At 37.3% G+C, this 25,126-nt stretch overlaps 1 protein-coding gene across 15 annotated transcripts in view; it reads right to left on the reverse strand.

Moving 5' to 3' along the window:
* BPTF (bromodomain PHD finger transcription factor) overlaps positions 1–25,126 on the reverse strand; it is a 146,955-nt gene that overhangs the window by 46,202 nt on the left and 75,627 nt on the right. For all 15 annotated transcript variants that reach the window (XM_078065947.1, XM_078065946.1, XM_078065945.1 and 12 more), the window contains 7 exons: positions 23,269–23,456; positions 21,179–21,534; positions 20,494–20,625; positions 9,863–9,992; positions 8,767–8,905; positions 5,513–5,692; positions 2,114–4,424 (listed from right to left, as the gene is read on the reverse strand). In XM_078065947.1, coding sequence (XP_077922073.1) covers positions 2,114–4,424; positions 5,513–5,692; positions 8,767–8,905; positions 9,863–9,992; positions 20,494–20,625; positions 21,179–21,534; positions 23,269–23,456 — 3,436 coding nt within the window. The remainder of the gene's footprint in view (positions 1–2,113; positions 4,425–5,512; positions 5,693–8,766; positions 8,906–9,862; positions 9,993–20,493; positions 20,626–21,178; positions 21,535–23,268; positions 23,457–25,126) is intronic.

A 25,126-nucleotide genomic window follows, 5' to 3' on the forward strand; every position in this document is an offset into this window, starting at 1 on the left:
CAAGTGATAATGAAACACAGAATCAGGGCCTGGGAAAAAGGAAGTAAGAGAATGGACAGTGTGGAGGAAAAAAGAGGCCTAATGAGTTGACAAGACGAGTTTCACTTTTCACTACTGCTCATCCTTAACATTAATAAAGATCAAACATGCACCTCTTGGCATTCTTGGCTTCTACTCTAAGCATCAGACATTATTTTATTCAAGTGTGAGTATAAAAATGCATTTCACATGCATGGTTTTTACAGCAATACACTTTTTAAAAATGCATTCTAAAGTCAAGAATATGTTACATATTTACCCATGCCTCTGTTAGATACAAGGGATTCTGTTTCCCTCAACTTCAGCAAATTTAGACGTTAGCACATATTTGACGGCAATATCTGTTTAAAATATACAGGAAGGTATTTCCTTCCATTAAAAAATGAGAAATTAACTAAACAGATACCAATTGTGCCCACAGTGCATATTAAAACATAATAATACAAGGCTCCTGAAACCCAGCCGTGCAGAAAAGGGCCCTGGGCAACACTTGATCGGAACTGGTTCAGAGAAAAGTGCTTCCCAGTTGAGCCTACCTTCCACTTCAGAAAAGAAAAGAGCAGAAAGGTCGGCCTCCACAACTGCCAGGTCATTTTAATTAAAGTATTTGTACATAGTAACTTTTCCAGTGGGAAAGAAGTTACCTGCAGGACAGTCAAGGATACATTTTGGGACCGCTCTCAATGAAGAAAGCAGAAAAGTGCAGAGTAATCCTATAAATCCATGAACTGTAATGAAGAGTTCCTTGATTCCCTGCAGGATTCTGCAAATCCTTCATTGCAGGCCCTGCAGAGAAATTGTACTTTTCAGCTGTCTCTATTGAATGTGTAATGGAGTGATGATATTTTAATTCAAATCAAAAGATGAGTTATAAAAACCTTGGTCAAACCAACTATGACTGGTCATATTAATAAGTTAATTCCTTTAGAGAGAGTACTCATTTACACTTTTTGTTTTATAATACTAATTATAATATAAAAGAAACAAACAAAAAAAAGGTATGGTTTTAACTTAAAGAAACTGGAACCATAATAAAGACATACAGAAATGAAGCCTAGAGTGCAATGGAGCTGGCTCAGTCACTTGCTAAAATAACTTCAGGTTCCTATCAAAATCTAGCAGCAATCAAGACTGTTCCTGACTTCCAAGCATGCCCCACAGAAACTCTTATGTTTTCAGTGTTTATGTTCCATCCTTTCCAGTTGTGAGGGTGGAGATAAAAAGATAAAAAGACAAGGACATGAAAAAGGACAAAGCAAGGACAGATAATGTGAAATGTGATATAGCAGTACTGGACTGGGATTTAGGAAAACCGGGCACTCTTCCTAACTCTGTCCCTCTGTGGCCAGAGGCAAATTATTACACATCTCTAAAAGATAAGAATTTCTAAGATCCTTTCCCAATATAAAACTACACGATCTGACAATTGCCAACACTACGTACTTATGACTCATCCCCAAAGCTTAATGCCCAGAAAATTTTAAATTAAGACTATTTCTGGGTTTAAAAAAATCCCTAAGGAATCTGAGACTACCTCTTCTCACATAAATAACAAAGAACTCCAAAACAAATGTTTACCATGCAAATAAATTACATTAGGAGGATTTCCACATTACGATGAACTTTGTGTGATTCCCAGGCATGTTTCCTATGTCTTTATGTTTCTATCAATTACCTAATAGAAATAAAATACAAACATTCCAGAAAGTTGATTATCCAAGTCTGCAATTCTCTCATTCCCAAGGCAAACACATGGCAATAACTTGGAAAGTTAAACCACAAAAACAACTATGTTTGACATGTTTCTTCTGTCTTGTGAAAAGTAAAACTGAATTTCATTTTAAAGAATTCCCTTACATTTTTTCAGTCTTTTATTAAGATTTTTCCCTAAGAAACTTGAGTACCTCCCAGCTGGCCAAATTCAAGATTCTCTGTATCTTATTTCCACTGCTAACTTGGCCCATTAAACTTCTGCTTTCCTGTCACATCTCTTATTATCTCATTTTTTCTCAAAAAATGAGATATGCTTATCAGATAATGCTTGTAAGACTTTCTCCCTTCCCCAAATACATACCTCCAAGTGATACCAAAGGTTGGTCTAGGAGAAGGATATGGCCATATATCCAAGGCAGGTTTTGCATTGTAATTAAAATAAGGGACTTCTCGGATTCCTCCTTTTCTGGCCAACTTTTTTAAGTCATCATTAGGCAAAACAAATATGCTCTTCTTGCTGCTCTTGGTGATAAACTTTCTATAGGATGGCAGAGCTGTACCTGAACGAGTCTTCTTGGGCCTTGAAAATTTCATGAGTTTCACTTTGTCTCTTGTGGAATATTCTTTGCTCACGGTCATAGATGTCACCAGAGTGCCCCCTGCAGTGGTCAGTGAGTCTGTCACTGTTGTGGTGACCACAGTTTTGCTCTGCTCCTTCACAGAGATGATGTCCACACTGCTGCCTGTGGCGGGTGTGGAAAGCTTTGTTACCGTTGTAGTGGTGGTTGTGACAGTGGATTTGGCACAATTTTCTGTGGACGAGACCACAGTCTGCTTATCACCTTTTGCTACTTTGATTACAGTTTTTGATTCTGTGGCCACCGTGGATGTCATGGTGGTGACTTCTGTGATGACTGTTTTTCTCTTGGGCTCTCCATTGACATTTTCATCTTTGTGGGCGGGCAGATCATTTTCATCAACAAAATCATTACTGAGGTTAGATTCCTCTCCAGAAGTAACAGGTGAGGGAGTAACTTTCTTAACTTCGGAGGTTTCAATTTCCATATCTTCTACCTGATTCGCTGAACTGCTTTCTGGACAAGACAGTGGAGGCATGGGAGCGTGTGCACTCTCAGGCTCTTTGGTTGACGGCACGGTCTCTACGCCATCTTGGTAGTCGCCTTCAGCATCTGAAGATCTCAGTAAAGATGACTTTATTTCCAGGTTGTTTTTTTCATTAAAATCTTCCATGATGACATCACCGTTCATGAATGGCTTTACAGCAGATTCTTTAGCAGTCAAAGACTTAATATCATTTTCAGGAATTATCTTATTTATATTATTAAGCTTTGGTTCAATGTCACCACTTACTACTTTACCCTCAGAGATTTCCTTCAAGCATTCCCCTTTTAAATATGATTTGGGTTTATTATCTTTTCCATTTATTTGAAAGGTACTTGCTTTCTGTCCTTTCTTTTCAGACTCTCGATTTTCATTATTCTTTTTGTCAGTGCTACTTTTTAGACTGACTTGATCAATACATTTATTAACTGATCTCTCCTCTAATTTCTGTTCTTGACTTGGCTTTCTACCATTTGCTTCAGTTACCTTACCCTGTGGTCTTTTATCATAGTTTCCAGTGGATTTATCTGGAACAAACTCCCGTTTCAATGGTTCCAAGCCTTCAATACCTTGTTCTTGAGTTATGAACTGCTCAGAAAGACTTTCATTGCTATTCTGAACAATCATATCTTCTTCACTGCTGTCCTGAATAGACATAGTATCAGAACTATTTTCCAAAGTGCTGTTATATTCAGAGACACATCCTAGTTTTCCTTCAAAGTCCACTGCTTTTGACAGAGATGGGAGATCTCTATCATCGGTACTTTTAGGTACTGATGGAAGTGAAGGGCTCTGGGAAGGAGAAACAATGGTGTCATTATCCTCCTGTATGAGTGGTTTTTTGTTCTTATAGATCAAAGTACCAATTTCATCTGCACTGGCTAGTTTGGAGTCACCAATGAGAAAGTCACTTCCTCTTGTTTTAATCTTACCAGGTTCCTGGCCTTGACTGGTAGGTTCAGAGAGACTCTCATCTATGTCATTTCCAACAGAATTTTGTTTCTGACAGTTTGTCTCTGGACTCTGAATGGAGATGTCATCTAACATTTGATCTTTTGGATAAAGTCTGTCTGTTGTATGATCAGGATCACCGATTCCAAGGATTGAGGAATCGCTTTGTGAACATCCCCGAATCACATCTTCAGATTTACCATTACTTGCATTAGGGCTTTGTTCTTGTCTAAGTGAGTCACTTTGACACCCTTCTTTTGCTTTCATTGTTACTGGTGACTCAGAAAGGCTTTTCAAAGAACTTGTAGAGGTCTTTCCTATACCCTTAATTCCACCCTCCAACTTCATTTTCTCGAGGCGCTGTTTTTCTTCCAGTGTAAACTGTTTAATTCTCCTTTCAAGAAGTCCATCTAGTTTGGATGATTTAATTTTCTTTTTATAACTAGTCCTTAGATGGAAGCCCTCACTGACATTGACCACATCTACTTGAGAACCTTCCTGACAGTTTATACGTGGCTCTGTTTTCACATCATCATCTATCTCCATTGGTTCTTCCTTAAAGGGTTTCTCATTGTCAGAATCTAAAATTTCTTGTACATCTGTGAAACAAAGACATTTACGTAAGTGTAACTTTTAGTCTCAAATGTGGAATTCACAATATTTTATTTTAGAAACTACCAATGTTTCTTATTTTCACTCAAGAGCTTCGATATAAATATATATTTGAAAGCTCCTGATACATGATTAAGATAGATCAATGGACAGGGCTAAACTTTATAAAAGGTTTAAAAACATCTAGTAAATATTTAAATATTCTGATTCTTAGTATCTGAAATTGGAATGTCACAATGTAAAACTACTTAGCATGTGACAGCCCATACACCAGTACCTTCATGGAAGATTTTGTATAGACTATTTTGTAGTCATAAAATATCTTGGGGCTCATACATTATCTAGCTTATCTAGTTTTTAAAAAATGACTTTTCACAAAAGACAATATAAATTCCTCAGAAGGTTGGACACAGAGTTATTAGCTCATGACCCAGTAATTCCACTACTAGGTGTTTACCCAAGAGGGATGAAAGCATATGTCCATATAAGAACTTGTACACGAACGTCCTTATCAGTATTCATAACAGCCAAAAAGTGGAAACAACCCAAATGTCCATCAACTGATGAATGGATAAACAAAAAGTGGCACATCTATACAATGGACTATTATTCAGAAATAAAAAGGAATGACAAAATGCTGACACATGCTACAACATGGATGAACCTTGAAAACATTACACCAAGTCAAAGAAGCCAGTCACAAAGGACCACATATTATATGATTCCATTTATACAGAACGTCCAAAATTGGGCAAATCCATAGAGACAGAAAGTAGACTAGTAGGCTGGGGGGATTTAGGGAGGACTGGAGACTGACTGCTAATGAGTATGAGGTTTACTTTTGGGGTGATGAGTATGTTCTAAAATTGATTGTGGTGATAGGTGAACAGCTCTGTGAAATACTAAAAAACCACTGAACTGTACACTTTAAATGGGTGAGTTATATAGCAAATGAGTTATGATTCAATAAAGGTGCCATCAAAGAAAGGTAAGGCAGTACCTCTTCTGCTGTGTGAACCAGATCCAATGCAATCTTATCACCCCCAGGCTGCCCTTCACACCTGACTCTCCTTACCTTGGTCCTTCTTCTCAGTAATCTTGGAAACGTCCATTTCACTTTGGTCTGCTCCTTTGGCAGCATCTGAATCTTTTACCTCGCCTTTCTCAGAATCAGGCTCTGTTTTTATTTTTTTTGGACTCCGTGGACTTTTTCTTCTATCTGACTCATCCATATTTTCATCCACATTATTTTTGGCTAAAAAGAATTGAGTATATATACAATTATGGGTAGTCTGAATATTAGCAATTTACTTTAATAAATCTAGTTTAGTGGAGATTATCAAGTAATTTCCAGCAATTTATACCATTGTTTTTTATTAAAAAAAACAAAACACAAAAGTTGAAGATAGTATATACTTTCCTAATACGCTCAGCTGACCTAAAGCATAAAAGGAATGAGTGCATTTTAGATGTTCTTCAGAATCCTTCACATGAGACTATTTCAACTGCTCAATGACTCCACAAAGTCTACATCAGTGTTTCTAACATATTTTGTGTTAAGTATTTATCCTTCTAATGTGATTCTTTAAGTATTTTTCACCTAGAGTCCATGGGTAGACTTCAAGGCTATCCAAGAGCCAGTGAAATTAATTATAAAAGTTTGTTTATGGACTTTTTCTGGGTAGGGAATCATAGCATTTATCACAGAATAAATGAGACTTCAGAGAAATAACCAAATACAATGTTTGGCCTTGTCTGGACCTGATTTACTGCCAACAGTAAAATGGCATCTCTGGCACAACTGGTGTAATTGGAATAGGAACTGACACTCTCAAGATGGATGTGTTAAATACTGTTAGTTTGTTGAACGGGTAATGTCATGATGGTTATGGAATGTCCACTCCAATAAGAGATATATACTGAACTGGTAAATAACACGATTTCTGGAATTTGCTCTAAATACATGGAAAAAAAAAAACTCCACGAAAAAAAGTAGGCGATGACAACTAACAGGAGAGTGACAGAAGCTGAATGATGGCTGCATGGGAGTTCATTATTCTATTCTCTTTGACTTCCGTGGTAAAGTTGTAGTTTCAAACTTTCCATAAGAGAAAAAAAAACCAAGCCCATGATACAGAACTACTGTCCAGATGAATTTTCTTGGGCCTTACAGGCATTTTCTATTTTTTATTTTCTTCTTCACTTGATCCCAAATATCCCAAGGACTTAGAACCATGTACCTACTTCTTATTTAAATAAATGACTTTTTCCAGAAAGATCTGGCTGAGGGAAGGGAAAAGAGTGCAAAAAACAAACTCGGTATCTGTCAAGACAGTAGGATATTGGTGAAAGAAGAAAAAAATCATAGAAAACGGTGACAGGATGTGTCTGGACCCCCAGGTACCTAAAGGACAAAAACTAAACTGATACTCTCCTTATTCAGTGTTTCTTTAAGTTATTTCAGAATAACTGGGCAATATCTTTTCAATGATTTCAAGGTGCTCAAAGAGAGCTTTATATGATGGTACTAACCCCATTTAAAAGCTTTAATAACCCAGATACTTAAAAGAGACAATTATAAAATATTTGGGGGATTTCCTCTCCATAAAGGTCTTCTTGACATACAGACTACTAATTAATATCCTTTGTTAATCCTTGCACATCAATACCTTTACTAACACTTATAAACTAATATGCAAAACAAATGCATCCAGTCTGAGTTAGAATGGAGGTCAGATATAAGGACACAGTCAGCAGTCAAACAAGTCGAACATCTAGTCTTCTGATGCTACGTCAAGGTTCCCTGAACTGCATTTCTGTTTTTTCCAACACATTTGTGCCTCTATCATATGATCAGACTAGATTAGCCATCATTATAAGGACCAGCAGTTCTGAGATTATAAATTGGTGCTTACTAAGGCCTTCACTGTAATTCGTATTGTGTAGTTAAATTAGGCTAACAATGTGCACTGCTACCATCTAAGAGGAAAAGCTCAAAAGATGCTGGAAAACCAACTTGGTACCTGACTGGATAAAGGCCCAGCATTTGGACAATAGAAACCGTATGCTAAGGAAAGTGGATATAAGATAAATCTACAAAAGCCTAAATATTTTGCTTATTGATAATCTGGATTTTACTACACAAGACAAACCAGGTCAGACACAACTAAACAAAAATTCCTTATAATTCTAAGTGCTACGTGGGTAACTGGAGCAACAAAATGGCAATTAAAAAAAATGTTAATCTTTTAGAATTTATTATAAAAGGGCATTTAGCTTGAATATAATCAGATTATAATAGAATTTAATATTGAATAGTTCTATTTGGCAAACAGAAATATTCATTGAGCATCTATTATGTGCAAGACACTCCCAGTCCCTATAAGTTCCAGTGAGCCTTATGAAATACGTATTTTTTCTGTTAAAGGGTAATCCAAAATGGTAACTTGACCACATTAATGGTTTCAAATATCTAACCAGTCCAGGATTCACCAGAACCATTCACAAGGAAGTCAAATTAGTTAGCTATGTATTAGTTGGCAAATTAGCTGGCTATGTATTACAGTACTCACTGTGGCAAAGGCTTCACAGGAGAGAACACATCACACCGTACATGAGCAAATTACACTGCACAGTGAGAACTGCTTTTGAAAATTGCTCAGGTAACAAAAGAGAGATGGCAATGTAGAGTGCAAAAAGGACAGTGGGAATGAGGAGACATGGATTCCAGTCAGGGCTCTATCCCTCTCTACCTAGGTGACCTGTACATAACTTTACATCTTCATGAAATAATCTGCTCATGGAATGTGAGATTCAAAATAGATGGTCTCTTAACAGGGCAGTTCCCCTCTATAGAGTTCTGTGATTCTAAATACTAAAAGTTGTTAGCTAATAGCACAAATTGAGTTAATACCTCCCCCATTTATGTGGTAGTGTTAAGGAAGTCTCTATCACTTCCTTTCTGGCTTTGTTACGTGCTATGACGTTGAGGTTACCAGATAGGTGGTTCCTTAAGAAGTAAGGTAATACTGAATTTAAGATTTTAGAAAAACAATTAGGTGGCTGAGGCCTTTTCTCTTTTTCTTTTTTTTAGTAAGTTCTATTCTATCTTCTGTAACTGGAATCCTAGATATGAAAATCCTGAGAATAAAGGTAATTTAAAGAATTTTAGAGTTTATTATTAATAAGCTACATTGACAGTTTTGCATGTTCAATTAAAAATTCCAGAAAAACACTTTTATCCAAAATATGGACAATGTAATACAAATTTATAATAAATAGTACAAAATGAGAAACTATAACACAGAAAAAATAACTTCAGTTACTTACTTCCTTCTAATGACTTTCTGTAATTCACATTAGTATTGCCTGGCAATTTAGGAACAAACCTATAAACGTGAGTTTTACTAATCCAGCTCCAACCACCATATCCTGTTACTCTGTATTCCTCTCCTTTTTGTTTCCAAACCTGGTGTAAATGAAAACATTCTGATTAAAAGAGAATGAGAAAGCTTTTATAAAGCACATCTGGTTTTATGCATTATTACTAAACAAGATCAATAGTCAGGCAAGTAAGTTTACCAATCAATTTTATTTTCAACAGAAATCAAAGATTTATGAAAAAACTATTACAGCCGACCCTTGAACAACATGGGGGTTTGCCGCCCCCCCATGCAGTCAAAAATCCATGTATAACTTTTGACTCCCCCAAAACTTAACTACCGATAGCCTCCTGTTGACCAAAGCCTTACCAATAACATAAACAGCTGATTAACACATTTTGTTTGTTATATGCATTATATACTGAACTCTTTACAACAGAGTAAGCTAAAGAGAAGAAAATGTCATTAAGAAAATCATAAGGAAGGGGGCACCTGGGTGGTGCAGTCGGTTAAGCGTCCGACTCTTACTTTTTATTCAGGTCATGGTCTCAGGGTCATGAGATTGAGCCCCGCGACGGATTCTGCACTCAGCGGGGAGTCTGCTTAAGACTCTCTCTGCCCCTCTACCCCCACCCTTTCTCTAAAATAAATAAATCTTAAAAAAAAAAGAAAAGAAACATCAGAAGGAAGAAAAATACACTTGCAGTACTGTACTATATTTACCGGAAAAAATCTGTGTGTAAGTGGACCCATGCAGTTCAAACCCGTGTTTTTCCAAGGTCAATTGTACCCCTTTCTAATATGAAAAATGTAACACAATTTTACAGTTTTCTAACAATTTCAACAAATTAGTCTAATAGCCCACCTATATTCTAGTAAGATAAACCTATGCTTATAAAAATGGCCAGAAAGATTTACTTTGTTCCAACTACATTAAATAAAAGATTGTGTCAAAAGTAAAACAAAATTTAGATACTCAAAGTTGCAGAATACAAGTCTCAGAAATGGCTAACCCTATTTTAAAAGACTATAGTAAAAATTACCTGATGTTTAACTGGAAACGTGTATTTTACCCATGTAGCCTGTTGCATTGTTTCTTCCTCTTCTTGTTTTTTCTCTTTCTTCTTGACTTTCTCCTTTTCTTCTCTTTCAATTGATGTCATCCTGTGTAACCTAAGAATATATGAATGGAAAGACAGAACTGCATTTGACTTTGAAAAATAAATTAAAAAGATAAAAATACACTACTGCAAATTAGGAAGACAGAATCAAAGGATGGTTGGCTATATTCCCATGACCTAGACAACTCCAACTCACAAAAATAAGTAGGTAAATAATTCCATAACGGGAAAAATCAAACAGTAGAAAGAAGCAAAAACATGCCATCCTTCCCATATGTGTCCCTATAAGAAATACACTCACTTATGGCTTATTCCTGAAACTATTCATATATACACCAACATCATATTTACACAAAAGGGATACTACATTCACAACTACACAGCTTTTAATCAATGAATAATTGCACTAGAAGATCTTTTCATACCAGAAGATAGAGACCTTTTTAAAGAATTAAATAATATACCCCACTGCATGGACATACTATAATTTATTGAACCAGTCCCCTATTAAAGAATACATTATTTCCTTCCCACCAAAAAGACCAACAAATCCAAAACCTTTTATTTTAACAACCAATATTTCTAATTCTATCTAGCACTGGGGGTTTTAAAGCCATCACAGGGTCCACTAATGTAGAATTCAGGCTTTCTACATCCATAGAGAAAAAGGCCCACGAGGTTCCGCTTTTGGGTGAGGGGAAGGGCTGGGAAAGAAGGACCCACACCGATTCGCGTCAGTCATTAAACATAGGGCATAGGCCACACTCTTTTTTCAGGACGGAAAATGGCTATCACCGCACCCAGCAGTAAGAAGACAGGAGGGTCTGTGGTGAGGCTCTACATTAAGATGATGAGACTGGATTTTTGTGAATGGGAATCTTTCCCATAAACAAGGACACTGACCAAAACCTATGAAGAGAAGAGCCTGTCTCTAAGAGCTCCAGTGGTAGAAAAACTGCTTTAGCACACCCTACCCAGATGTAGCCAATCTTGCGGGCATAGCTACGTGAAAAAAACAAAACCAAACCAAAAAAACAGATCTTTTGTCAACTTGCGGGAGGAGGTGGTGCTGGAAAGATGTGCGAGGGGATTTAATTCTTTTTATCTCTATCCTCCCACTAAAAGTTCCTTATTTATCTCCACTTTCAAGAAAGCTTTGTGTCCCTAGGAATAGAAGACCCTAAAAGCTAGCCTACCCCAGGCCTAGAGAGCTCATGCCTACTAGCTGCACAACCACTAGTAGAGTAAACAATCTTCATTCTCTCACAACTGAGGGGAGGAGGGGAAAGGGAGGAGCTGCTCACGGGGGACTACCTGACTCAAATACCGTCAATCTGCCACTACTCGTGGAACCAGGGAGTGGGGCAAGCTCTGCAGGCACAGCTTGCTGGATAACCTGACAGCCTCAGCCCGCTAGAGTAAGGGAGTGACTGAGCCAGGATCAAGTAGTATTTCTGAACATAGTTTTTGTAGGCTGAGCTTTAAAACCCTCTGAAAGTTCAGGTCTGACAGAGCAACTGAGCTATCTGCGCTGACGGTGGCCGGGAACGGAGCACTGTGTGGGGAGACCACCGATGCAGTGACACTCTGGGAGCTCACAGCTGGGCTGGGCACTCAGCCTGTGCTCTTGGTGCTCACGTGGGAAACAGAAACATTTTCATCACCAAATACAAAGGCACCACTTTGCTGAGGAGACCAGGCCACCGAGGTAGTACTGTAGCTAATCTGTGATGTTAGCTACTCTAGAGTAAATTCTATTGTTCTCACTGCCACCAAGACAATCCTTATGTTTTGGCAGCAACAAAGCTCAGCTCTGAAAGAGTCAATTCCATTTGGCTGGGCAGAAATCTTGGCTACTGCTGGCAGCCTAGAGGCCCCGGGAAGGAAGCCCGATCGGGCTGGTACCCCATCCATACTGGCAGGCGCACTGGGTGGCAGGTGTCCCTTCCACACCTCCACGGTGCAACTGAGAGCATGGCCGGGAGTAGGGACCAAGCTTCAACTCCACTGCTAATCTCCACGTGGTGCCCAGGGTCTTGTGCTTGTTTTGCTGTTATAAACAAAGCTATGAGAAAAAATGTTTTGTGTCTTTCCTGGTAAACTTGGAGAGTACCCCCAGTGTCCCCCAGTGGGGAGGTAGCTAGGTCCAAAGGTTCTTGCACTTAAAATGCTGACAAGTAAAGCCACAAAGCTCTTCAGAATTGTACACTTCACACTGCCGTCCATAAAGCCACCTGCTTTCCCACACCTTCACTCAAGTTAGTACCAAACTTCTAAGTTAAGACTTTTTTTTTTTTTTTTTTTTTTTTGACAGAGAGAGACACAGCGAGGGAACACAAACGGGGGGAGTGGGAGAGGGAGAAGCAGGGGGAGTGGGAGAGGGAGAAGCAGGCTTCCCGCGAAACAGGGAGCCCGATGCGGAGCTCGATCCCAGGACCCTGGGATCATGACCTGAGCCGAAGGCAGATGCTTAACGACTGAGCCACCCAGGCGCCCCCCAAACTTCTAAGTTATTAGCCCAGTTGAGAGATAAGAGATTATATCCCACTGTTTTGATTTACATTTCCTTAATTACGAGAAAAGTAAACATTTTTTAATGTCCACTGGCCTTTCATATTTATTTTTCTGCAAAATGCCTGTTCAAATCCTTTGTCTTGTCTGTACTGGACTATTAGTCCTTTTCATTTATAAAAGATCTTTGTCAATTAAGGTAACTTCCCATTTGTGGTGCAAATATTTTTCCTCAGTTTGTCATCTGTCTTTTGAGTTTGATTATAATATTATTTTTCCACTCAGAATTTTAAATACATATATCATCCACTTTTTTCCTCTATGGCATCTGGGTTTTACATCTGTTTAAAAAAAAAGTATCACAACAAAAACATAATTAATCCATGGTTTCTTATTGAAGTTTTTTAGTTTTCGTTTTTTAAAAAAATCTTCATTGATCTGAATGTTTTTGCTGAGGCAGGGATCCAGGTGATATTTTCTCTACACATGTCCTCTTTCTTTCTCTTACATGTAATGCTATCATTGCTAGATGCTCACATGTGTGTAGGTCTATTTCTGGGTTCTTTGTTCTGTCCCGCTACCCTAAATCTTACTTTTTATTGTAGCTTCAAAAATGTTCTAATATCTATTCCCTTTTTTCTCATGCCTACTTTCCTTTTCTTGCAATTAATTTTTCTAGCTGAAATATTAGTATCATTTTGATCAAGCCTGTCTGCCTCCCAAGGAGGGAAAATCCTATTCATAATGCAAATGAATATGATTTTTGATAGAATAAATTAATATAATTATCATAATGCATGGTTCTCAAAAGTAGTATACATATCTAAACATATGATGTATCTTTACCTTTTCATTTTTTTAAAAGATTTTATTTATTCGAGAGAGAGAGCGTGAGCAAGAAAGCAGAACCAGGGGAGCAGCGAAGGGAGGAGAAGCAGACTCCCTGCTGAGCAGGGAGCCCGATACAGGGCTCAGGCTCGATCCCAGGACCCTGGGATCATGACCTGAGCCGAAGGCAGCAGCTCAACAGACTGAGCCACCCAGGCACCCCTCTTCACCTTTTCATTTACTGAGTATCCTTTCTATCTTTAGTAAAGTTTTAATGATTTCTTTACATGATCCTAAATATTTGTTAAATTTATTCCTAGTTATTTGAGAGTTTTGTTGTTGTTATGGGGATCTTTTCTTTCATTATAATTTTTAAAAATATATAAGATATAACCAGGTTAAGAAAGAGAATTTTGTATCAATAACCAAATACATCAGAAGCTAGTGTGTCCCACTCCCAGGCAGTCATTATCCTGATTTTTGGGTTATCGTCCCCTTGCTTTTCTATATAGTTTTATCACCCATGTGTATATCCCAAACAGTATAAAGTTTGGATTTTGAAAATTTAGTAGCAAGAATAAAACTAACTGCATGAGCAAAAGAGCAATACTGTTACTATTAAAAGAAGGTTCCCAGGAAAAAATAAACTTGTCGCTGGGTCACAGTAGCCTCTTCTGGTGAAATCTGAGGGTGAGGGTCTGAGTGAGGCCTGGAAGACACTGGGCTCACCATACTCATGGTTATCTGGCAGGACTGTGTGGAAGTAAGGACACTGCACAGATATGATCCCAAATGGACTGCTATGGACCTTCTGCACCTATGCCTTCAGATGACTCTCTGGTGTGACTTGGGAAAGTTCTCACTTCTCCCCACTGACTTGGGCTATGGCCTTCTTAGGCAGGTTACCATTTGTTCACCTGTATTACTGCTTCCACGGCTTTACTGCTGCTGTATTCTCTGTTGTTCTCCTATTCTCTGTGGGTTTATGCTTTAAAAAAATCCCCTTGCCACGGTTTTCAGGGAGTTAAGCAGGGAACAAAATGAAATGTATTTATACAATTTGTTATTTTAACTCAGAACTCCCATGGTATTTTCTACATGGTTACTGTTACATAAAATGTATTGTTCTGGGGATGCCTGGGTGGCTCAGTCGGTTAAGCATCTGACTGCAGCTCCGGTCATGATCCCTGGGTCCTGGGATCGAGCCCCACATTTGGCTCCCTGCTCAGCAGGGAGTCTGCTTCTCCCTCTCCCTCTGCTCCACCCCCAACTTGTACACACGCGCGTGTCCTCTCTCTCAAATAAATAAATAAGATCTTTATTTAGTTTTCAGATTGTTTCTGATAGTTTTTCAATTTTCTTGGGGTTTTTAAGCTGCATATAATAATTATGCCTTATCCGTCAACACATACATACATACATACATACATACACATAACACACACATATATATGTATGTTTTATTTCTCTTGACTAACTGCATTAGCTAACACTTTTAAGAAAAGTTAAAAAGCATCGATAGTGGGCATTTTTGTTTTGTTCCACTTTTAATGGGAACATATCAAGAAAGCATGATGGTTTGGTTTGGAATACATCTTTATGGGGAAAAAAAACAAAAAAAGCTATTCTCTATTCCTAGTTAAGATTTTTTTAAACAAGAATTAATGAACTTGGGCGCCTGGGTGGCTCAGTTGGTTAAGCGACTGCCTTCGGCTCAGGTCATGATCCTGGAGTCCCTGGATCGAGTCCCACATTGGGCTCCCTGCTCGGCGGGGAGCCTGCTTCTCCCTCTGACCCTCCCCCCTCTCATGTGCTCTCTCTCTCTCATTCTCTCTGTCTCAAATAAATAAATAAAATCTTTAAAAAAAAAAAAAAAAGAATTAATGAACTTATACCTTCTTGGTATCTAATGAGATGATCAAAGTTTTCGCTCTTTGACTTCTTAAAATAACATGGTATTTCCTAAGAGTGGACAAGTCTTCCATGTCTAGGGGAAGCCAATTTAGCCATGGTTTATAATTTTAAAAATTTACTCCTGAATATATATGTTAATGTTTTAGGAGTACCTGAATGCACATCTATTTGCCATTAATTATTAACCAACGATAAATATTAATAAAGGAGACAGGGCCATAATTTTCTAGTTATCTTTTGTCCATTACTATGTATCAAGTTTTATAATAGTGTTATACTAACAAATAATAATCTGCAAGATTTCCTTCTTTTCCCATTTTATGGAAGAGTCTGAATAGAATTACCTATTACCTGAAATCTGCAGAACTTCCTTATGAAGTCGTCTGGTCCTGCCCACCTCCTTACTGACAGGTACAGTCACATCCTTTAAACTGAACCAGAAATCCTTTTCCTGCCTGAGAAGAGAGCGTGGCCCATACCCTACTGTCTAATAACTGAGATGGGGGTGGGGGACTGGGGACCCTCTTCCCCAATCCTTCTACCCAAAACTAGAAGCCCAGTGGGCCCTTCCTCTATGGATACAGGAAGCCTGAACACTATGTTAGTGGACCCTCTGAAGGTTTAAAATCCCTAGGGCCACTGAGAGTGAATCAGAAACACTGATTGGCATAGCCCCTTTTCTATTTTTGATATTTGTGTTTTCCCCTTTATTTTTTCTTTCCTGATAATCTCATCAGAGGTTTGTAAATTATAATGGGAATCTAAGGTATGTTCTCTATTTCATCAAATATTTAATATTCAACAGTTCTTAATATTTCCTGTCTTCGGGGTGACTTCTTGAGATGTATACCTAGCTAATTAATTTGTAGTTCTTTTCTTTTTTTTTTTTTTTTAAGATTTTATTTTATTTATTTGACAGAGAGAGAGAGACAGCTAGAGAGGGAACACAAGCAGGGGGAGTGGGAGAGGGAGAAGCAGGCTCCTGGCCGAGCAGGGAGCCCGATGCGGGGCTCGATCCCAGGACCCTGGGATCATGACCTGAGCCGAAGGCAGACGCTTAACGACTGAGCCACCCAGGCGCCGCTGTAGTTCTTCTTTTCTAATGCAAGCATTGAAGACTACCAATTTCCCCCAGGGTACTCTTTAGTGGCAGCCTACAAATTTCAATATACGTAGGATTCTCGTGAACGTTCAATTCAAAGTGTTTTCTAGTTTCCATTACAATTTTTTTTGAACATTTGTTATTTATTTAGAAGTGTATTTCTTAGATTTCAAGCATACAGCTCTTGCATTTCTTTAAACTTTTACCACAAATGTCTGTATCCATAAACAGTATTTTATACTAGAATACATGCTTTTAAACTTTACATAAATAGAATCATACTACATTTGTTTTTAAGAAAAGAACTGTTTTAACTCTATTGTACATTTATGAGATTCAATCTCGCTGACACTTGCTCTAGTTTCATGGCTGTATAATGGCCCATTACAGAATCACACCGTAACTTAAATGTGCCTAATTATGGACAGTTAGGGACTGTTACCAAATTTCACCATTACAAAATACTGTAAGAAACATCTTGGGGCGCCTGGGTGGCTCAGTCAGTTAAGCAGCCGACTCTTGATCTCAGCTCAGGTCTCGATCTCAGGGTCGTGAGTTCAAGTCCTGCATTGGGCTCCACAATGGGTGTGGAATCTACTAAAAAAAAAAATCTTCCTACATGTCTTCTCATGTACACATGTAAGGTCTCTCTAAGGTACTGAGTTAGGAGCAGAATTGTATTTTGAACTTTGTTTTTACCAAATGATTCTTTAACATGGTTGCAGCAACCATTTCCCTCCTTGCTCTTTTATCAGCAGTGTATCAGAATTCTCTTCCTATTATGTCACATATTTGCCTATATTCTTTAAATTTTTAACAATCCGATGGGTATGAAATAATAGTCCCTAGTTTTAATGTGCATTTACCTCACCTTACCAGGGAAATTTTCATGTTTTTGGCTATTTGTGTCTCCTATGAATTATATTTGTATCTTTGGCCTTTTTTCCTACTAAATGGTTTGATTCTTTTCTTACTGAACTATAGAAGTTCTTGAATATATTGTGAATACTAACCCTCCTTTAATTATAGTATGATAAAAAAATAAAAATTCCTTTTAACCCATCTATGACTTAGTTTTTTAGGATGACACATGATTATGAAACTCAAACAACAGGAAACAATCCACCATTCACTGATCTATACATATGTGATAAAACTACATAGTCAAAGAATGGGTATAACAAAACACAAACTTAAAAATTACGATTATCTCTCAGGGGAGGCAAGGTAATGTGAATGCAAAGTAGATGCAATAATGATAATGTTCTTATTTTTTAAACTGGTTGATGAATTCACAAGTGTTATTTTATTATGACCCATTCTTGCTTATATATTACAATCTTATGTATGTATCATAATATTAGACATGAAAAAGGAAAGTCACCCGTAGTAACAGCAGACACACAGACACATATATGCACACTCATTCTTATCTGATGGATAACAGCTTATAAACGGGAGAAATAATGCCACACTTTGGTATGTTCTGAAACATAATGAATCAGGAAGGTAAAAAACAATCAAGAGTAAGAGAAAAGGAATGAAGTATGGGAGGAGGGGAGGGAGAAGGAAAAAATATGGGAAGGAGAGGCAAGGGGAAAAGGGAAATGAGATAGAAGGAAGAAGGGAAGGAAGCAGAGGAGACAGGAAGGGAGGGAAGGAGGGAACTTTCTTCGTTCCAAAATCATAATCTCTTATATTTTCTTCCTGGGAGTTTTGCTTTTCACATTTAGGATTTACTCTACCTGGAACTGACTACTGTGTATGATAAGAAGAATGGGATCCAATTTTCCCCATATAGATAACTCAAATTGCCTCATCACACCTGCTACTGAAGAGTTCAATCTTTCTAAAATGCTACTCTATCATCTATTACATGTCTATATATGGGCTGGTCTCTTTCTGGATGGTTTATTCTGTACCACTGGTCTATTTATCTTTGCATCTATACCACAGTATTATTATAGCTACCAAGTAAGTTTTGTTATCTGGTAGGACAAGTCTTTCTACCCTGCCCTTTCTTTTCTTTTTTCTTTTTTTAATATTTTATTTATTTGTCAGAGAGAGAGAGAGATAGAGATACAGCACAGCAAGGGGAGCGGCAGGCAGAGGGAAGAGCAGACTTCCCTCCGAGCAGGAAGCCTGACTCAGGACTCGATCCCAGGATTCTTGGGTTCATGACCTGAGCCGAAGGCAGACGCTTAACTGACTGAGCCACCCAGGCATCCCCCTACCCTGTCCTTTAGATGTAAACCCTACTGTTGCCCTTTCCATATAAAATTTTTAATCTTGTCAAATTCCGCAGAAAGCCCAATGATAATTATTCATGCTATTGGAATTAATAATTACATAATTACATAATTACGTAATTAATTATGTAATAACATGAGAAAAATTTAAGACACTGAGTATTCCTATACATGAACATGAAATATACTTCTATTTATTTAGGTATTCTTCCATACCTAATATGTTGTTTTTCAACAAAGACTTTATAATTTTCTCAAAAAAAATCTTAATTTACTATTTTTAAAATGTTCTGCAACTGTTAGATATTTAGAAGGCTCTCAAAGCTTTATTATTGACTATCATAATAAACAATCATTTAATGAATAAAATCATTGGCTGAATTTGTAAACAGTTCCTTAGGGTCAAGTCTTAGAGAAGGTTGTCACCTGGAAGTTTTTGACCATAGTATTGAGAGAAGTTAGAGTCCTATTATTAATCTCTAATTTTTCTGAATCTCAGTCTCTAATTTTTTTAAAAATTCAGAGCATTCTACTTTACCTCATATTAAAAAAGAGTTCTTTCATATATATTACTAGATGTGTCATACTAATACAAATATAATTCATGATATAATTTTATAACTCTAAGTAACATGTTTAGAAGGCTAGTCATAATGACAAACCAGGAAGAAAAAAAAAAACAAACTCGATCAAAAAAAAAAGTTGAATTCCATCTTCCATTGGAATGTTTAAAATTGAGAAATGAATTTATAAAAGGTATGATTTAGTCACTTTAAGTTATGTTTGAGTACTGGAGTTTATTTAACAACATTTAGCTAAGCTTCAGTTCTCGAAGTACTGATCTCTGTCACCAGAGACATGGCTGCTTGGCCCACCAACATTAGCTTCAGGATGACCATTGAACAGAAGAACGTTGGGACAGAACAGTTTTGGGCATGTCTGGAGGTAAATGCAAGAAGGAGCAACAGAAACTCAGAGTATTGCTTCACAGTTGCCTCTGACTCTCTCCTTGCTCTACCTTGATAAAAGAGATCAATAAGAAGCAGAATAAAAGCATGCCCGCCATTCAGCGCTCCTCTCCTAGCATGCAGTCTATAGCACCTGAACTTAACCCTCTTTTTTTAACCCCAGGCAGAATTAAATCCATTCCACTTGTGGAAGCCTCTACTGGTAGCAGCAATTACATTCAAAACAGGAGGTAGAAAAGAGAGAAAACAAAGTATAAGATTTATGTAAGGAAAACACACACACACACACAAAAAACAAAAAACAACTGAGAGCAATCCTTAGCAGATGAAAATTTAGTAGGTGTAAACTACTTTTCTTAAAAAAACTTTTCATTATAAAATAAAACACAGATGTGGGAAGCAAAACAAAATATATTTATATTAACAAAATAACAGTATCATACCTTCAGAATGGGCTCCGTAGAGGGGCAGGGAAGGTAAAATGATTCTTTCTTTTCACTTTGAATAGTAATTTACATTTTTTTACCATAAGCTTATGTTAGTTTTTATAGTGATAACTTTTTAAAAACTAAATAAAATTAAATCCACTAGAATTAAAAAGCAGATTCAAGTCACAAAATTTATCATTTTTTTTTAACCTTCTGCTGAAGTCACACAACTCTGGGTCTACTTAGGAGCTGAATGATGTTTGGACGTTCAATTCTAAGTAAATCAGATGCCTAGCACAGTAACTGAAACATTCTAGAATATTCAAAAAATGTGAGTGCTTTTTCTATTCAATATATATGCTAATTTTTACTTTAAAAAAATAAGAAATAATATTTATTCATGTTACATTTCATAGAGGAGGAAAACAAGGCCAGGAAGAGTTAAATTTAATATGTAATATGACCTTTTAAATACATTAACTGTCATTATTAATAGGCTAATATTCCAAAAGGGAGTATGGTATACCATTTACAAGGCTCAGAACTCACTTACCTGGTGTGTCCTAAAGATTCTCGCCATATTGGTAGCATCACAACAGGTTTGACTGCACACTCCAAAATCGCTAAAGCCAGTGCAAATTCTCTGGGTTTGCTACACATCTGAACTGCTTTGATCCAATTTGCCCTGTATTTCAGAAGGAGGGGAAAAAAGTTATTTTACTTGTTGGGTCTTATATTAAAACCACAAGAGCTGTAATTTCTGTCTCCATCTCATAGAGCATATGTTTCTAGGCTAAGCAGGTTTAAATATACTGCTACTGGAAATTCCTACCTCACAGAATCATAGTTTTTTTTTGTTTTGTTTTTTTTTTTTGGTGCAAAATGGTGGTTTTATTAAAGCACAGGGACAGGACCCGTGAATCATAGATTTTCAACACTAGAAGGAATCCCAGAGATTAATTAGTCTTCCAACTCCTTAAACCTCCTACAGTGTTCTGGAACTTTGGCCTCCTCTTGACTCCAGGGATGAAGACTCTGCTTTCCAGAAATCTTCCAAATGCTAATGTTGGTCCAGTAACTTAGAAGTATACTCACATCCCTAATGTCCTCAGTGTTTTGCTTAACTAAACTGACTTCATTCAATTCATTGGTAATGAGTTTCAAGTGAGCACCTGCAATAATCATTTTGTAAATATTTAGTATATTCACAACAATAAATGAACCTTAGTTTCCTTTACCTGTGTGAAGCCCAATTTGGATGAAGAAAGGATGAAGGGATATTGTTTTCTAGCTGGGTGATAGTCAGTCTCAGAGTAGATATGGTAAGAACTTTGGACCCATGGACAGAACCATTCCATTTGAACTCTCCTGCTGGAGTCAGACAGAATTTATGTGCAAGATGTCTTCTCTTATCATGATCTTCTCTGTGCTGGTGCTTATTCAAAGCAAATGAATTGGTGGAGTACTGATTGTGGTAGACACGATACTTCCCTTCTTGACCCAACTTAAAATAATTGTTGATATTTCCTTTCATGACCACCTCCTTTTTGGTGCTCAACCGTGAAATTTCTCCTTGAGAGTTAACTACCAGTACCTGACCAAGAAAATAAAAAGACTCATTATTCATATCAAATATGTAAACTTGATCAACTGTCTTTCAATAACCTGTGATTTATCATTCCAAATGAAGTTCAGGTATATCTTACAACTGAACGTTTGAAATCTGTAAGTGAAGTTAAAAGCTACACCTGTTTATAATTAAACCACCAAGATCTTCCCATAAAAAGAACCTCTACTAAGTGCCTATTATATGTCAGACATTATGAAGTATTTTTAAGTATCTCAAATATACACACAAAACCACATGTGTACCTCATTCACCAATCATTACTTCAAGCTTATAATATACAGGGTAGGGAAAAAGGAAGGCATTACATGTACTATTCCCCAAAAAATATATTCCTAAAAATATATTTTTGTCTGCTCCTTTTATTATTCCAGCTTTAGTATGACAGCCCATGGATACTTTAAAAGCATGTTTTCAAACAGCTGATCCCAATCCTTTAGTGAACCGTGAGATCAATAGTGGATCTTTCTCAACTTTTAAAAAAACAAAATACAACACAATCAACTAGACTAAAAGAGAAAATACCAGAGTGCTTCCCACATGGTAAGGTAAAATACTATTTCAGGAAATTTCTGAATGTGTGTACTGGGTTGCTATGAAAAATGTCATACTGAGGGTCAGAGTGAAAAACCAGCTTAGAAGCTATTGCTTTAAAGAAATTCCTATGATGTTTAGAAAAAAACACTATATATTCTTGCATATCTACCTTGCAAATAATTCTTAAATATGGGAGACACAGTTGTGGCATGATTCTGCCACCCTGGCCAGCTGAGAAACAGAAATACTAAGTCCTAGCTGCGGCGCCTGGCTGGCTCAGTCGGTAAAGTGTATGACTCTTTGATCTTTGGGTTGTGAGTTCGAGCCCCACATTGGGTGTAGCAATTACTTCTTAAGAAATACAAAATAAAAATTAAAATAAAAATACTAGGGACACCTGCGTGGCTCAGTCGGTTAAGTGTCTGACTCTTGATTTCAGCTCAGGTCATGATCTCAGAGTTGTGAGATCAAGCCCCTCATTGGGTTCCTTGCTTAGTGGGGAGTCTGCTTGAGATGTTCTCTCTCCCTTACCCTCTGCCCCCCTCTTTTGTGCATACTCTTTCTCTCTCTAAAATAATAAAGAAATCTTTAAAGGGGGGGCCTGGGTGGCTCAGTAGGTTAAGCGTCTGCCTTTGGCTCAGGTTATGATCTCAGGGTCCTGGGATGGAGCCCCGTGTCGGGCTTCCCTGCTCAGCAGGGAGTCTACTTCTCCCTCTCCCTCTGCCCCTCCTCCCTGCTCATGCTCTAATAAATAAATAAAATCTTTAAAAAAATTGTTATAGCTAGAACTGAGCATTAAATCACCTATAACTCTTTACTAAAGCCCACAAATAGTGTACTTTTTTCTTATGTGAAAAAGAAGCCTCTATCTCTTTAGAATTATATACAATAAAACTAACCATATAGTAAGAAAGTATACCACCCAATTACAGCATTTCCCCACATGAAGTGAAATTTGGGTACACAACTATATTTATTATATAAAATATGTATTATATGTGTTATAAACCTAACCACTTTTAACCTGCTACCCACTACACTCTTGAAAGTAGAAAAATACAATTCAAAAGTAGGTCTACAAACTTCCTGCCCCTACTTTTCAGGTCGGATAAATAAAATTATTTCACATTCCAGAGATTTTTGTTTTAAACAGAAAGAACATACCTCTTTGCCCTCCTTAAATAATTTATTTGCTTCATGGGCTGCAGCTGCCACCTGTTGGCTCTTCAGCTGGCTAAGTTTGCTGTCTGGATTCCGTAATCTGGTGATAATTCGAGTTGACCCAGATGCCCCTCTTCCAGCTCCAGGAGACTCACTTATTTCCCCATTAGACTTCTCCGATTTGAAATCACCTGTTATCAGATGAAAAGCCAAAAGTAATTGCTAACAGTAAGTTATTTATAACAACACCTTACTTATCCAAAACTCTTATCTGATGCACATCTAAGATCCAGAAAGTAAACAAAAAGTCCTTGAATAGCCAAAGCAAATATATTAATTCTTAAAGGTTTTACTTAAAAGACCTTTACTGTGAGTCACTTATTATTTTACAGAAAATTCAAACATGCCAGGTTATCATTTCAAAGCTCATGTACTAGAAAACATGAAGGGCTACTACAAATGTATAAGCAACAAACATCATAACTCAAAATGCACACTAATAAAACACTGCCTTATATATTCAATATGGATCCTGTACAAAAAGTAAAGGGTATAATTAATTTTAGAAAGATTTCCATTGAAACTGTTTAAATACCTAATGATTTAAAGCTTATAAACATAAATGCCAAGTGAATTTTCACCTAAGGAACCTAGAATTATCTGTGTATGCAAATAATTATACATGTGAAATCAACTAAATTAGTTTTTTCACTATAATAAAGGCCTCTCACATTTTCTTAACAACTTAATTTTTTAAAGCCACAGACTGCACCACCAAGGGGCAATTACTGCTTTGCCAAGAATCTCACTTTGCTGAAAATTTCTCTACATTCTTAAAACTATCATATCACTATCCAATTTCCATTGGCCAGATAGTTGAACAAGATTTCTCTCTCTGTTTAATTTAAGCTCTTTAACATGAACAATAGTGTGTCACTGGCAAATGAAAGGCCAAACATAAAATTTACTATATACTATACATTATAAAGATGGCATTTTGAGTAGAGAAAAAAATTAGATTGGGAAAACTGGCTATTTTGAAAAATACAAAAGACAATTCAGGAAACATTTCTTAATTTTATCTGACCAACATCGTTTCTTTCCTTTGTGCAGATGCTTTTCCCCCACTTCAATCATGATTCAGCGAGGGCTATAAATCAAGGTATCCTACCATATTGGGTGAACAATGTCACCCAGCTTAGCCTGACAGAGCACATAACCACCTGGCCACAGTGACTGTCCCAAGCCATTCAGCATACTACTCTAATTTTTTAAATCTGGAGATGGATAAAGGGTTTTTTTAAAGTTGTTTATTTATTATTTAAGTAACCTCTACACCCAACATGGGGCTTGAACTCACAACCCCAAGACCAAGGGTCGTATGCTCTTCCAGCTGAGCCAGCCAGGCGCCCCAGTTTTGCTTTTTGTGTTAGCGAACAAAAAGAGTACAAATTAGAGGCTGTCTACTTTTTATCCCACAACATGGGAAAAAACTTTTAAAAATATGAGACAATAAGCTCATCATGGGGGCAGGTGGGGTGGGGGGGGAGTGGGGTAAGAGGAAGACCCATGATAACCTCATTTGGTGCCCAGGGTCCAATAATGCACCTGAAGCTGTCTGTTACTACCTCTAGACTTCCCAATTGCATGACCCAATTAAATTCCCTTTTTATTTTTAGCAAGTTTGGTGGATTTCTGTCACTTAAAGCCAAAAAATTCTAAATAATCCAGAGTATTTTAAGATTTTTGACCCCAAAATATGGCACTGACTGAATCAAGATGGGTAAGGGATACCGGGTGTTTTTCCATCCCAGGCTGGAAAGTAGAAACCTTCAATGTGTGACAGCAAAGCAGTTAATCA

The sequence above is a fragment of the Halichoerus grypus genome, chromosome 2 (assembly GCF_964656455.1).
Source record: "Halichoerus grypus chromosome 2, mHalGry1.hap1.1, whole genome shotgun sequence".
NCBI classification, from domain to species: Eukaryota; Metazoa; Chordata; class Mammalia; order Carnivora; family Phocidae; genus Halichoerus; species Halichoerus grypus.